Genomic DNA, 15,693 nt, shown 5'->3' with positions numbered 1-15,693 from the left:
TAAGCCACTATCACCTTTTGATTTTCAAATTGCGACCTTTAAGTACCCTCTGTAAATATCATAAATTATCAACTCAATTTTTTTGTGAATTTTTACTAAAAATTTTTTATTTTTCATTAATCTGGGGCGTGTTAAGATACAGCTGTTCAAAGTTAGATGCCATTGCGAGTCGCTAATGTTAACAGTAGTTGTTAACAGTTGAATATATGAGTAAATAAGTTCGATATGGATTGAACCAAGGTAATGATTGAGTAATAATAACAATTGATAACCTACATTGTATCTACAATAATTGATTGTCATGAACTTTTGTAATTGAACTATTAATTACCACTGTTTAGCACTTGGTCAGGGTATTGACAATTTGTATATTCTATACATTTTATTATTTGCACTCTTAGATTATTTCATTCAGGAAATCTCAAATAAATACATTACAGTACATTTTTCTACAGACAATATTTATTCAATAGGTAGGTACATATTGTTTTTAACAAACACCTCGACAAACCCATACAGTTGTTTTTGTGGTTGAGAATCACTGACCTGCGAGAATAATAAATTGTGTGAGCGCTTATTTCTCGATAGTCAATCGCCAAATTTTAAGATACCTGGGCTTGTGAATAAACTAAAAGGTTGGTAAATCTAATTTTTTAATTAATAACTGCATACAACTTAAAGCTTAAGGGGAATAAATCCACGCTACTAGCAGCGTCAATCAAACTTGACAAATATAGACGTAGGTACGCGTACGTTCTCATTGTAGCAAAGTTTCAATAAGTCTTTTATCAATCTTTTTGAACTTGCGGAACACACCATGTTACGGAAGAGGTTCAAAGTTAGTTTAATACACAATAATAAATAATAAATTGAATTATATTATCATTCACTACATTAAATTAACCAGTTTTAATATTTTGCAGTTAAATGTGAAATATGCACTAACAAATTAACAAATTGTGTAAGTACCAGCTATACAATACACACAGAAAAAATATAATATCAGAGTATAGTCACAGAGACTCATTTGCCACGTCACTAAAATAAATTATAAGTACCTTCTTTTAATTACTTTTTAAATATGATTTTGAAATGATTTCATTTGTGTAAAAAGTTAATCGTATTCCCATAACATTATTGTTTTGAAAACATAGTTATAGAAATGTGATTGAAACGCGATTGATTTCTGATGATTTTCGATGGGCTTAATTCTTTTCAAACTCCATGTTAAAATGTTCATAGGCATAATTGCTAGATATAAAAGTCGTTATCTCGAAAACTATACTCTTTTGAATTTCGATTTTGCTAGGTCAACATTTTCAGAAAAATAATCAGCTAAATAACTTTTAGTGAATAAGTGGTCCTTATTTGAAAAACAGAAGTTTGGATCTCTGCAAGACACTCCTAAAGTTGTACGAAAAATCGCAAGAATTTAAAAATATATAGACTTCATAAAAAAATCAGATTTTGAATAACATATTATGCATCATTGAAGAACAAAATGGCATGTAGCTTGATGAAATCGCTCTATAAATACTACCGAGTGCAATGCTGTGTATACACACGCAGCACGCATGGTATATTGTAGGTAAAATATATAGGCTATTTTGAGTAGGTACATACTTGGGTTTGTTTCTAGTCTCGAGAGTCGAGATTATATTATCACAATACAAAATATTAGCATTATATTATGCATAATATAATACGATTATGTTATAAATTGTGTATACATAAATATATAAAAAAAATTACAATTTGGATATTTATTTTCCCATATTATATCGTGTATTTATCAGGCGCGGATCTAGAACGTATTTACGGGGGGGGGGGGCATCTTAAATAAAATTTCAGCCTATTAGTCTGATAAAAATGCAAGTAATGCAAGTCCATTTAAGCGTGAGTCTACGGGGGGGGGGCATGGCCCCTTGCCCCCCCCTTGGATCCGCGCCTGGTATTTATATTGTATTAATAAATATATTTCTAGAAACCCGGACGCAGGCGACGAAGGGGTAGGGGTAGGCTCGTCTGCGAGAGGACGTCATAGTATGCAATCAGTCTGTACCTCTTTACATCATGAGATAATATTTGCACACGAGATGCATATAATAACATATACCTATTTATATGAATATATATATATATATATATAGGTATATTATACAACATAATAGCTGTTCAGCGTGTGACTGATAACGGTGCGGATGATAATGTGTATGTAGATTACAGTGTAAGATCGGGCCCGCTCGTGTGAGATTGCAAACACTAAATTATAATATTTATACGTATAAACCTGTACCTATATTATTTTAACGGTCAGGTCGCGGTCCATATCGTCATTATAATAATATATACCTATCTATATAATAATAATATGACGTAGGCGAACGCGCGTACGGATTTTTTTTTATAATATTTTTTGTTCGCACGTCGTTTTCGGGGAAACTGAAAGAGAGAAAAAAAAATGATATCGAATCAATTGCCGGTCGTCGCGCCTGTGTGTATATATATATATATATATATATGTATATGGATAATGACCAGACGTCTTCGGCAGGCTCGTTTGTCATCGCACACCGGACCTGCCGCGCTGCAAGTACGCATTAGCCGTTTATTGCAGACGTCGCCGTCGCCGGTGCGGCGCGCCCGGGGGGGAGTGAAACTGACAACACGCCGCAACGGGGGGAGTGAAACTGCGCACCACTTGTCGGGGCGATTTAAACGATTGCGGGCCCGGATGACCGTGTAACGCATACACGAACGATATGATCGCGCACACGCACAGGCGTGCATATACAAGGGTGAATATCATAATATATAATAGTAATAATAATATAGAGAAATAATAACAAGTATATATTATTAATATAAAAGAGGAGAGTGGGTTTTTTGTTCTCTGTTTTTCGAAAGAAAAAAAATGAAATTTAACGCAATTGGCTCCGGGTACGCAACGCACGAACGTGGCCCGTGCAGAGTACTTAAAACAGCGGTCACAGGAGAGAAGCGCCATTTGTACTCTCCGCAGATTTCCTAGATTTCGTTTAAACGATTTAATTTTAGCCAAAACAACAGTATAACATTATAATATAGATTTCCCCAACTGGAGAAAAACTAATACCCACGGTTGGCTGTTAGTTCAAAAGATTAGGTATAAAGTGTTGTAGAATATCATAATATTATATTAGAATTGATTCATTATATACTAATTAATCGATGACATTATATTATATTATTATTTACATAGCTTATGAATGATGACATTTAAAAGTGTTGCATATTAGACTAAAGCCCATGCATCGTCTCAAATATGAGGAGGTTTATATGGTGCGATGGGAATTACAGGTTAGGTAATATTTAACATATTTTTTAGTTTGGTATTTTGTTGATATGGAGCAACAATGAGCTATTTGCGCTTTTTCTAAATACACCCCAAACATAAAGTCCTCCTATTTGAAATACTGCAATAGCCTTGAATGCCAATTTACACATTATATACCAGTATATACCACTGATACGATATGTCTCTGCAGCGTATATTCTGTTGTAGGTATAAATATGTATAGTATTTATATATGAAATAATACAACACGTCATATCCTGATATCCACGCATATAACAATATGACGAAATACACCTTTGATGGTGGTATGGATTGAAAAGTGACGATTATTCGAGTCAAAAACACCAGTCGTGGTGACCCGCTTTATAACTTATCATAGTTTATTTTATTCGCATGTACCAACAAAGTTATTATACCGTTTTTTTATGTACAACTAGAGATCATACCTGTAGGTACTGTAGGAGCCTACTTTATATTAGCTATATAATTGTAATAAGCACCACTCACTTGGATATCCAAAGCGCAGACGCGTACGACCTCCTCGTCTGTCACAGATAGAGTTCTGGCGAATTGGAGCTACTGTCGACGTGCTGGGCAGCGGCCGCGGCCGCCGACGAAGTGGACGATGACGACGAAGTGGCCGCGACGACAGCTGCCGCTGTAGCGGCGCTCATCGATTCCCTGGCTGCGGCCAGCGCGGAAAACCGCTGCTTGTACATGTCGCGTTCCTGCGTGATGCGTGACAGCTCCGATTTCATCTTGTGCAGCTCGGTCGCCAGTATCTCGTTGGCGTTCTCCAATTCGATGCGTTGGTTCATCCGCTTGGTCCGGCAGCTCTGCGCGTACCCGCGGTTTTTGAGCGTTCGCCGCTTTTGCTTGAGCCGGGCAATCTCCTCCTTGGAGATGCCTTGTAGCCGCTTGTTGAGGTCGCGGACCGGCAGCTGCAGCAACAGCGCGTCGTTGATCAGGTCGTCGGACGAGCCGCCGCTACGCGTGTACGCGCTGCTGCCGCCGCCGCCACGGGAGCTCACGGGCGACATGACGCTACCGCTTGACACGCTCAGAGGCCGGTTCTGGTGCTGGGACATCTGTCGTTGGGACGAGAACAGCGGCTGGTACAGCGAACAGCCATTCCCGTAATTGTAGACGACACTGTTAGACGAGCCCGGGCTCAATAACCCTTGCATCAGGAGGGACGGGCGACCGAAAGACGGCACCTTCCCGCCAACTGCCGAACAACTGTTATTGCTGTTGCTCGGCTGTATGACGGTCAAGTGTTGGTGTTGCACCATATTCCACTCCGCGACCGCCGAATCTGGCTGCTGTTGTTGTTGTTCTTCATCTTCTTGCCGTTCCTGTTGTTGTTGCTGTTGTTGCTGCTGCTGCTGCTGCTGCTGCTGCTGCTGTTGCTGCTGTTGCTGCTGTTGTTGTTGTTGATGATGGTGGTGGTGATGGTGATGGTGGAGCGGGTGGTGTTGGTGCTGGTGCTGGTGCTGTTGCTGCTGCATTTCTTCGGAGCCCGCGTAGTTCGGTCGCAAATCTAACGGCTCTTGTCCCTGACGCAACGACTGCGTCAACCACATCATTTCTTCCATAAATACTGGTTGCCGAATCGGCGTGGACGGCGGGGGTGATGAGCTCACCGGCGGAGTGTCGGGCGGTGTGCCCGGCGTGCTCGGGTACATCATGGAACCGACGGACGCGGTTTCGGCTCCCGACACTTTGACCGCAGGCGCGCCTCCGGTTATCAGCACGCCGGCAGCGGCCGCGGCCGTTGCCACCGCGTGGCCGTGTATCACCATTCCAGCACCCGCGCCACCCACACCGTCGATTACTTGGTTAATAGCGTGCTGGTGTCTGATGAGTGGGTGGTGGTGTGGGTATTCCTGTTCGCAACCCGGCGGCGTGAGCAGGTAGTGTGGCGGCGGTGGCGATGATTGTACCAACGTGGCGGCGGCCGCTCCGGTGGCTGCGGTGGCCGCTGCCGCCGTGGCCGTAGGCCCGTTACTGACGGCCGTGATGGGCATGGGCGGCAGACGGCCACTAACGCTGACGGCCCCCCGGCCACCATTACAAGGCGGGTGTTGTTGTTGTTGCTGTTGCTGTTGGTGGTGCTGGTGGTGATGGTGATGGCTTCCATGTTCCTGGTGCGGCTGTTGGTGGTGATGGTGGTGATAGTCGGACGACTGCATTTCGCGTTTCACCGTCGATACGTCCAGGTGGTCGAGCACGAACTCGTTGACGTATTCGTCGGCCAGACGTGGATCGTCAGCTTCCATGTTGATATAATATAATACGAAAACCCAGTGGCGTGCGAGGGGAAGCAGGAAAAAAAAAATTTATGCCGACCTAATATCACTTTGCTGTTACGGTGTTGTATTAAAAAATCAAGGAAAATACCGCATTGCGAGCACCGATAGAATTTCTGTGTATAATTACGAAGACGACAACGTGTGATAATTCACATCGCAGACGTCAACACTACGAACGAATGAAATGATATAAAGAACGGTCAGGATGATATATTATAATGCCGTCGAATAAAATATAAATTATAAAACGACGGTAAGTAAAACGTAGAGTAGGTGTACCGCGTGAGGCGTACGACACGCGCGACGTGTTCGGTGTGAGACGCGCGGCGTCAGGGTGCGACCGGTGCAGTTTCTGCAATGCCGACGGTGGCCTCAGGTTCGGCGCGCGCTCCCGATCACCGACGCGGCGCCGCGCCGGGTGCCGCCGGTCAGTGGGTGGGGCGGCGCACGCTCATTGGCCCGCGCGCATTGCGTTCCCGCCCCCCGTCGGCGGGGTACGGGGCCGAGACGGACACCTCTCGGCCACCGCCGCCGTCACGGCACAATAATAATAATTAGATCGACGGCACGGCGGCTGTGCTGGTTATTTTTTCTATTCTGCTTTTTCGTTTTCCCGGCTCAAGGTCGATCCCGTCCCGTCTCGCGTGGCCGCTCTTATCGTGTTCCGACGGCGGTCGCGATTTCGGGTGGTGACAGTGGTGCGATGCGGCGCCACCGCCGAGTGTGCGATTAGCTGAAAAATAAAAATAATTCCCTCGTCAGACGCCTTATTAAGGAGTCGCTGATGTATTAAGGTATAAATAGGCAGAGAGCGTATATAATGGGTAACGGGTTAGGTAATAGGAGAGTGGGCAACTGCGATATGGACCACCCGCCCGCAGTACAAATAAGGCAGTGCGAACCTTTCTCGATACATTTATACTGAGAGCACAGTCATTTTTTTGACTGTACCCACCCGGCGCGTGATCAGACCAAAAAAACAGAGTTAAAATCCTAATGTGTACCAACATAAATTATTGATAATTAACGCTTATCTATACCGACTTTCACCTTGTTCCCATATAAAGATAACATTAATTATTATTTATTATAATCCAACCTTCCTACCAAGTCTTGAGCTCTGTGCCTCAAAATATAACTCTGCACTGATACGAGTATGTTGTCTGCAGTAAATTACTTACATAAAATAAATTATGTATATTATGTAGAATGGCTAAATTCATATCATTTATTTGAAATTATTAATGAAGAATATTCTATCAAACCCTATTATAAAATAATTTTGAATTATTGTATTTATTTATCTGATGACTGATAGTGCTGTGGGGAGAAAATGGTGGTTATCGTTATAATAAGTGATTAAGTGTCAACCAATCCAAGATCATCTACACTCATTTTCTCTTTTATTAGGTACCTGCCTGTTCCAGGTTGGGCTCTCTTGGTTCAGGTATATAAATATAATATGAACTAGGTACACTTAGCAGCAGGTTAGATTAAGTTATATATAGATATATAATATATGATACTCGAGGACATCAAATATTCAAGTATAGCCAGTATATATGACATACATTTAGTTCGAAATCTAGAAAATATTATCTATTTCATATACAGCACAACAATATCACCTGCTTAGTACCCATAATTATAAATTTTTACTCAACATCCTTTAAATAAATTTAATGTTCAAATGTACACAAAAAGTTACCTACTCGTTCGTCTTGTGAAAATTTATAGTTATAATAATATTTAGAATATAATATTATAATTTATACCTATACACTTAATAATTATACAATATACACTATTACACTTATACAATATACATACACCGCGCACTACACACATCAATTACATCAATGCATAATGAATTGGCGTTTATAATAGATCAGTATTTGTCTTATAGCGATATAGTGCATATGATAAGGAATAACAATAATTATGAGTTATGACATAGTATTATAATATATTATGTATGGGACGGGACGATTGTATATTATAATATGTAGGGTGGGTACATTTGTTTGATTAAGATTGTCTGACAATACATTATATTATTCGATATAACAGTCTCTATGATTAATATAAATGTTGTAAATAATTTGTTAGTAGTAGTTATGCACTACTGTCTACTATCGACTGTTAAACCGTTAAAAAAAGTAAAATATGTTATCAATAAGTTAGATGACCTTGTCAGGAACATTTGATAATTAATAAAATAAATAAAATATAAAATTACATACAAATGAGTGTTTCACACTAAATTTCTAAATATTTTCAAAATAAATGAATTTATTATTATACTGTTTTACGCAAAAGCGTATATCGTTGGTCTGAAGTCGGTTATAATAATAATCTGGGGAGTAGTCTCTGCAGGACACTGCTAAACGAAGACTATATAGGCTCTAATTATGATCTTCAGAAAATTTGTGGCAGTAATGGCAATAATGGCATATATAATATTATGTGCAGTCGGTATTCAGATTTTATAACTCTCAAGTGAGCAGAAATACCTACCACCCAAACATTTTAATCCGAAATATGTGTAACAATATGTCACTGCCAACTAAATCGTCCAGATGATAATGAGTTCTAAAAAAAAAAATGAATCGTCTTTGATATGATATCGACCGTTCGATCGTTCTCGGTGCGATCGGACTTGGTTTACTCGAAGTTGAAAGAACCAGCCAAAAACGTCGAGCTATCCAATGATTAATAACATGATTAATTACACCTACAATTTCTAATTGGAAATTCCACAGGGACCGGGTAAGGGTTCAACAAATTTGAACGGCATATATATATATATAGATGCAGTACTTACAATGTATACCGATATACCTAGCTATGCGTGTATATTAATATTGTTGTGTAGGGGAGGCGTATCGATGTCTTAAAACTTCTCATCGCCCGCGTGTGCGCTGGAACGTTGAATTTATCCGAAACGATATACGATACGCCTACCTATTACGTACCTATTTTACCTATATTATACGTCGCCCACCATAATATATTATATTATGTGCAGTAGACGCGGTGCCGCGGTGGTACACTGACCTATAGAAATGACATATAAGAAATCGTATAACATATTTTGTCGATGAATTCATAATAATAATAATTGGTTTTGTGTGAAGTGGAAATATGAAAAAATATATATTTAAATGAAATATCGTTATTATCGTATACATATATATATATTTATTTATCTACACGGTATGACGTTAAACTGCATGTGTATAAATTTTTTTCTTTCTATGCAGAAAATCGTTTTCGTTTAGTGTGCTTTGTATAAGTATATGGTATAAATTATTATGATACGTATAGATACACTTCTTAATCTAAATAAAGATAGTGTGTGATTAAGTAAACATGCTGTATAAATGTACCTTCTATGTAAACGTTTTAGTACGTTAATTAGGTACCTATTGATTAAGTATAGATTGTATTAATTGTTAAAATATTTAAACAATTAAAGAAATCGATATCTCTACAATTCGATTGTATAATTGATGTGACTAATTTAAATGTACAATCAAATTATACTTAAAAATGTTGAATTTGCATAAATTCGGGTATCTATAATTTATCCTAGACAATTCACGATTTATTGCATACAATTATCTCGTACACTAGTTTTTAGAATGTTTAGGTACATAAACTTATATTTTTAATTGCTTTTAAATTGGCTGTGACAACACGCCCACTGATGTAGTTAACATTTAACAGATAACAGTAATCAATAAGTACCGATTGAACACATACCGCGTGCGATAAAGAGTATATCATCTACCTATTAAATATTAATATAATATACACATCAAAGAGTAATGATCATCTTATTTAATATATAGTACACCAATATTCCCTAATTCAAAGCAGTTAAAATATTTTTTAGTTTGATTAAATAGACATTAAATCTAACCCATTATTATTAATATATATATATACCATAGTATTATCGTATTGTTAAACTCACTTATGTAATAAATTGATTTGTTAGTGGTTAGGCCGAAGAAAACAAATTTATAAAATACAATTCACCTACCGTATATTTCTTTATAAAATATATAGGTAGGTACAGAGTGATTCAAAATGTATATTACAGCCATTTTATCATATAAATATTCAAAATAATGAAAAATATACAATACAAAAGTTTTTTCGATTAAAAACATTTATTATGATTTCATAATTGATTAGAATATTTTATTGGGGTTTTGGAAGGTCAACTTTAGAAATTCAAAAGAAAACCTATACTTTTTTAAATAGCTCTCAAGCATAGAGTTTTGCATTAACTAATGTTGTTCGTGCACTCAAATATATTTAAAAACTGTCTTCACATTATGTTTGCAGAACAATTATAGGTTCACATTTGAATTTCTAAAGTTAACTGCCCAAACCCCCCTAAAATATAGTAAACAATTATAAAATTATGAAATTATAATACATGTTTCTAAATCAAAAACCTTTTGTATTACATATTTTTCACTATTTTGAATATTTATATGATAAAATGGCTGTAACGTACATTTTGAATCACCCAGTATATATAAAATAGTAATAATCACCTTAGTATAAATGATCACACAAATTTCCTGATGCATAAGCAGTTAAATTTTTGTTTGGTTTGATTTGACATTAAAACGCACCCATTTTTATATGTAATATATAGAGATATTATAATATATTATTGCTAAACGTGAATATACCTAATATAATTATTTTTAAGTGATTAGGTTGGAGGAGAACAAATTTATAAAATAGAATATACCGCCTAATATATAATTACAACAAAGAGTAATGATTATCTTAATAGGTATTATACCTACACACATTTTGTAATGCATAAGTATTTAAAATAATTTTAGTTCGATTGAATGTATAGACAATCATTAGTATTATCTAAAATATAATTATTATATCTCATTGTTATACGTATATTAGTATCATAAATTGAGTTGTAAATGATTAGGTCTGAGAAGAACCAATTTATAAAATGTAATACAATTTGACAGGTATGTATACATGTATATGTATTTCACTTGTAAGAATATTAATTTATTGTTTTTACACCGGGCGGTATTTGAATGATCATTAAGTATTTCTCGAGAATAAAAACCAGTAGTTCTCTACGCTGTCAGCTTATACGCCTAAGTGTATAGTAGGTAAGTAATTTATTTTGACCAAAATATTGTTTAGATTTAATATCATAATATCGTATATTCATTTATAAATTTATATAATTAAATTTAAGAATAATATATGAGGCGAAATGCTAATTAGTGATAAGACTAAAATAATAGCGTTTACTGGGCTGTTCCCTCCAAACATTCACGAACAAAATGTTAAACGCGCAGATTTTGATTTTCACATACTTGTAAGCATCTATAGAGATTTCATGATTATGTAAAATGTGTCAAACTGTGCTTTAAAATAAGGTCGATGTGCCTTGTGGTATTCGTTGTTAATATATCAGCCATAACCCCAGCACACTGCCAAAAGCTCAAATCCTGGTACTCGCTGCATCATGCCCCCCTGCTGCAGCCGATTACCTATCGGCACCCAATCGATCGATACTATTTGAACTTTAAGTAAAATATATTTTATTTTATTTAACAAAACAATATTATAGATACGAAGAGGTACAGTCGTTATAAGCAATAAGCACGTATAATACCGAAAATATTATTTAACGGCATATTTTATTTATTATTTGTACCTATAATATGGTTTTAATCTTAAATACAATATATATATATAAAACATGCGGCCATGTCGGTACCTATAATATGTCTTTTGTGGCTTGGTGAGGCCCGGTCTTATGTTCAATCTGCGGAAAGAGTAAACGTACCAACTGGATGGGTGACCATCCGGGTTTTTATCAACATATCCTTGCCACACATACACAAAAACGTGTTACGCAACCATACCAATATAAAAACCTACCAAACAAAATATACATAATACCCTCCTACAATACCACCCCACACCTAAGAGCCTATGTTTCCGCGGGCTCTCCGTAAAAAAAAATTTTTTTAAAATGAAAACATATATCTATTGGCTATTGTGTTCAATAACAATTACTTATAAATTAAAATAATTAGAATGTTATTTTCTGACAAATCTTTGCATTCTCATGTCTCAAATGTGTTGTTACAAAATTATTATGGGTATGTTATGTAATTAATCACTAAATATATAAATCACTATATGTATTATTCAAATTCGTGTATACGTATTATACCTATACTGATATGGCTCAATATCATCAATTATATCTAAACGTACTTAAATAATATATTAAATAAATTGTTTTTATTGAAATGAACAATTTTTTTTAAATTTATCGGAAATAGACATTCTTGTGTCATTATGTTGAGAAAACATATACGAATTATTGAAATAAATAGTTTATAAAACGTTCATTTAATATATACATACATACATAATGATCGTGATCGTTGTAAATAGTATATAAATATACTGCACTTTTGTTATCTGTGGGTTATAGTGTTTATTATTATTTTTTTATTGTAATTTTATATATTATACACATTTAAATACACGTGTAGTTTTTAGTGAAGCCATTGCTTATTAATTCCATTGTAAATGCAATGTAATGATGACGAGGGCTTCATCTGATTATAAAATTATATTATTCATATTACTTACATATATCACTATAAATATATTTTATATTTGAATAACTTTTTAGAATACCTGTTTTTGTTGAACGATCACCAATTAAAATAATTAATACTGGTACCCACACCTTATAGCCTATATGTATAGCCTATAACCTATCCTAACTTAAATAGATGGTAATCGATAATCATGGTTGAGCTATTTAAATGTATCAGTTCCTAAGAATTATAATATTTTTCTATTAGACAATATATAATTGTTGTAATAACCCCTATGACTATAATAGCCCTCAAGTCCAAAGTTTTCAGATAGTTGTATAGGTATACTGTATTAAGCAGTTTATTTTTAACGAAAGTGTTTCACTACTGCGAAGTAGAATAGAGTTTAAAAAATAGAGTTTAAATAGAGTTATTGAAATTTATAGAAAGGATAATTAAAAAATATCTTTTGGATTGAATGTTTTGAGCCCAAGTGTAATATTGTTGGAGAAGTGGGGATAGGGATGATATAGGGAGTAACATTAAGACACGAGGTTAATTTGAAAGTAAAGATTATGTAAGTAGATTTACTTGGGTATACTTTAAAGTTTAAACTAACATTTTTAAACTGGCCTACCACACTTTTAACGTACCTAAATATTTTATGATCGAATTTTAACCACAGATTTTCAATTTATTTTTCAATTTTAGATCTATTAGATCCTTACCCGAATAAGTACAAATTATTCTTTAATCCACAAGAGAAATCATTTAAAATTGATTTGTCTTTCATTAAGTTATTGTATAATTGGTATGAGTACAAAGTTAAGATGTTGAATGTTTTTAACCATAATATATTTCTTATGATTTTGTTTTTCATCTGTTTCAAACTATTTTAACTTTGAGTCATTGTGGTATGTATGTATAAAACGATACAGAAATGAGGGTTGGATTTGATTAGATCAATTTAAAAAGTAGTTTGTTCAAGTACGTCGCGCAACGCGTCAAAATGTTGTTATCAAAATGTGTTCACTTGTGAATTATTTTAATCATTTTGTATAATATATTAGGTATGCTATTTAAAATTCAAAGAACTAATGTATTTATAACTATCAGCTATCGAAAATTATTATTAATTATTTATAAATAGTTTAACCTATGTACCTATATTGAAAAAATATAAAATGTATTTGCATAGTCTATAATGTAACTTATATATTGAATTATGAGTGGGGCTTGAGCGGCATACACTCAATTTTATCTAAGGGAAGGGGAAGAGTTCATATTTTTGAAAAGGTGCACATAGACCAATAGATAGCTAAAAAAATAAAACGTTCATGAGAATCTATCTCCCATGTCCTTCGTCGGGGTTGCAAAATGTCTAAATGAGGCACAGTGCAGTGATTTGCGTAACGAACTTGAGTGTGCAACTTTAATTCCCAAATCAATTTATAACAGGTTTGATTCTCGTAACTGATTCCTTTCAGTGTTCAAAAAACTAAACCCGATAACCACTACTGTCAGTTAAATAATAAAATACGTATTTTAATATAAATGTCATGATGGTCATTGGCCATGTGTTTGGTACATTTGTGTTGATGGTTTATTGTAGATACACTATTATTGTTATTCCGCTAATCGTAAATGGTAAACGTAAATGTTAGTGTATAGTAATTGAAACGTATACATTTTATAAAGTTTAACGTACATGTCGAGTAGACATTGAATTATTGTGTATAGTGAAAAAAAACAAAAATAATAATGTAATATAATGTTTGAAAGGTTTAAATTTGATTAGCAATAAAGTTTTGGCCGATAATTGTTGGACTTGTACAAACATAATTTATAATGGCATACTTAAAATCAAATAATTTTAATTTTACCTTCTTTAAAAATTTATTATTAATAAAAAAATCATGAAAGAGAAGAAAATAAAATGACAAAAAAAGCAAATATTGAGCAATAACTCCAACATCAAAGCTCAAAAAACATTATTTGGGAGCCCATTTGAAATAAAAAGTAATGAGTTTGAGTTGCTAAATCTGATAATATTAATACTTAATACCATTGATGATACACATTTATGTCGTATCAGAAAAAATACACAAATATTCTTTAAATAATAAATATTTATTTACGATATTATGCACGTCGTTGCAACACGTATTATTGTCAACATTACCTAAAACATTGAATGAAATTCATGACGCATTAAATAATTGTTATTTGATAACTATAATCATGGGAAACATTTTTTGTTTGTCAATGATATTCAAATGAATATTATAGTATTTTCTTGGAACAGAAATTTTGAAGTAAAAGTCCAATGAAAACGGTATTTATTTATAAAATATTTAAAAGCTGTCTAAAGCTATATGACAGCTATTTGCAATGGATTGAGTAAACACAATTAATATTTTCTCGAGTTTACTTTTTTACTTCCGAGTAAAACTATTGATACTGATACAAAAGCATTTTACTTAATCCAAAGTTATTCGAAGCTAGATAAAATGTAATATAAGTGGACTTACAACGTGTCATGTGCCAGTGTCAGAAGGATGGCCGAAGGGTTGTCGTTTTCATTTAGGTCAAGCATGGTGAAGAAAAATACAACGATAAGATTGGAATTTTCAAATTAATTTTTTAACGAAATAGGACAGATATTGAAGTTTTTATTTGTTTTAATTTTATCAGCTGAAGAAGAAGAAGTTGAAAATTGTGTCATTGACAATTTAATGACATTAAAAACAATAAATACAAACTACAAACATTTACAGTTTTTTTTTAAATTATGTAATATGTTATAGGAATACCTATACGTTAGAAAATTATATAAATTAAGTTAATAAATGTTTCCACCAAAAATATTGTGAAAATGTACGTAGAACTTAAGAAATGAAGAAGAACTTTAAGATAAGTAAAAGAAAATTACATTACATTAAAATAATCAAACATGAATATTATTGTCGGGGTGAATAAAAATACAGTTTTAATTTTTTTCGGTAATGTTTGATCTTATAATAACAACTTAAAGTGATTTATCATATATTCATATCAATCTGCACAAACATGTTTTGATTATTATACCTCATAGGAACAGTAGGTACAACTTATAGAAAGTTATAATATGATAACATTATTTTGACATTTTTAATATTAAACATTATATAAATTGATAAACTATTGAGCAACGAAGTTTTAATAAAAACATTTTAATTTCAGTAAAGGACTATACAGACTAATACTTCTTGATAATCACGTAAAATTAGAATTTTATAGATGTTAGAGTTTAGGTCAAATTAGATTAAATTATTACCAATATTTTTTTTTATTGATTAAAAAGTAATTCAATTAATTATTTAACTTCTTGTGTTAGATTTTTAGTTTAATTTTTACTAGAACCATAATAAATCATTTT

At 34.1% G+C, this 15,693-nt stretch overlaps 1 protein-coding gene across 3 annotated transcripts in view; it reads right to left on the bottom strand.

Moving 5' to 3' along the window:
- LOC111039434 (alpha-protein kinase 1-like) overlaps positions 1 to 15,693 on the bottom strand; it is a 51,328-nt gene that overhangs the window by 20,344 nt on the left and 15,291 nt on the right. For all 3 annotated transcript variants that reach the window (XR_002605098.1, XM_022322965.1, XM_022322958.1), the window contains exon 2: positions 3,845 to 6,382. Coding sequence is in view for 2 of the 3 variants with exons in the window: in XM_022322965.1 (XP_022178657.1) it covers positions 3,886 to 5,616 (1,731 nt within the window). In the remaining variant the exon portion in view is untranslated. The remainder of the gene's footprint in view (positions 1 to 3,844; positions 6,383 to 15,693) is intronic.

The sequence above is a fragment of the Myzus persicae genome, unplaced genomic scaffold (genome assembly GCF_001856785.1).
Source record: "Myzus persicae strain clone G006 unplaced genomic scaffold, MPER_G0061.0, whole genome shotgun sequence".
Classification (NCBI taxonomy): Eukaryota; Metazoa; Arthropoda; class Insecta; order Hemiptera; family Aphididae; genus Myzus; species Myzus persicae.
The sequence above is the reverse complement of the archived record's forward strand: the minus strand, read 5'-3'. Positions and strand labels throughout refer to the sequence as shown.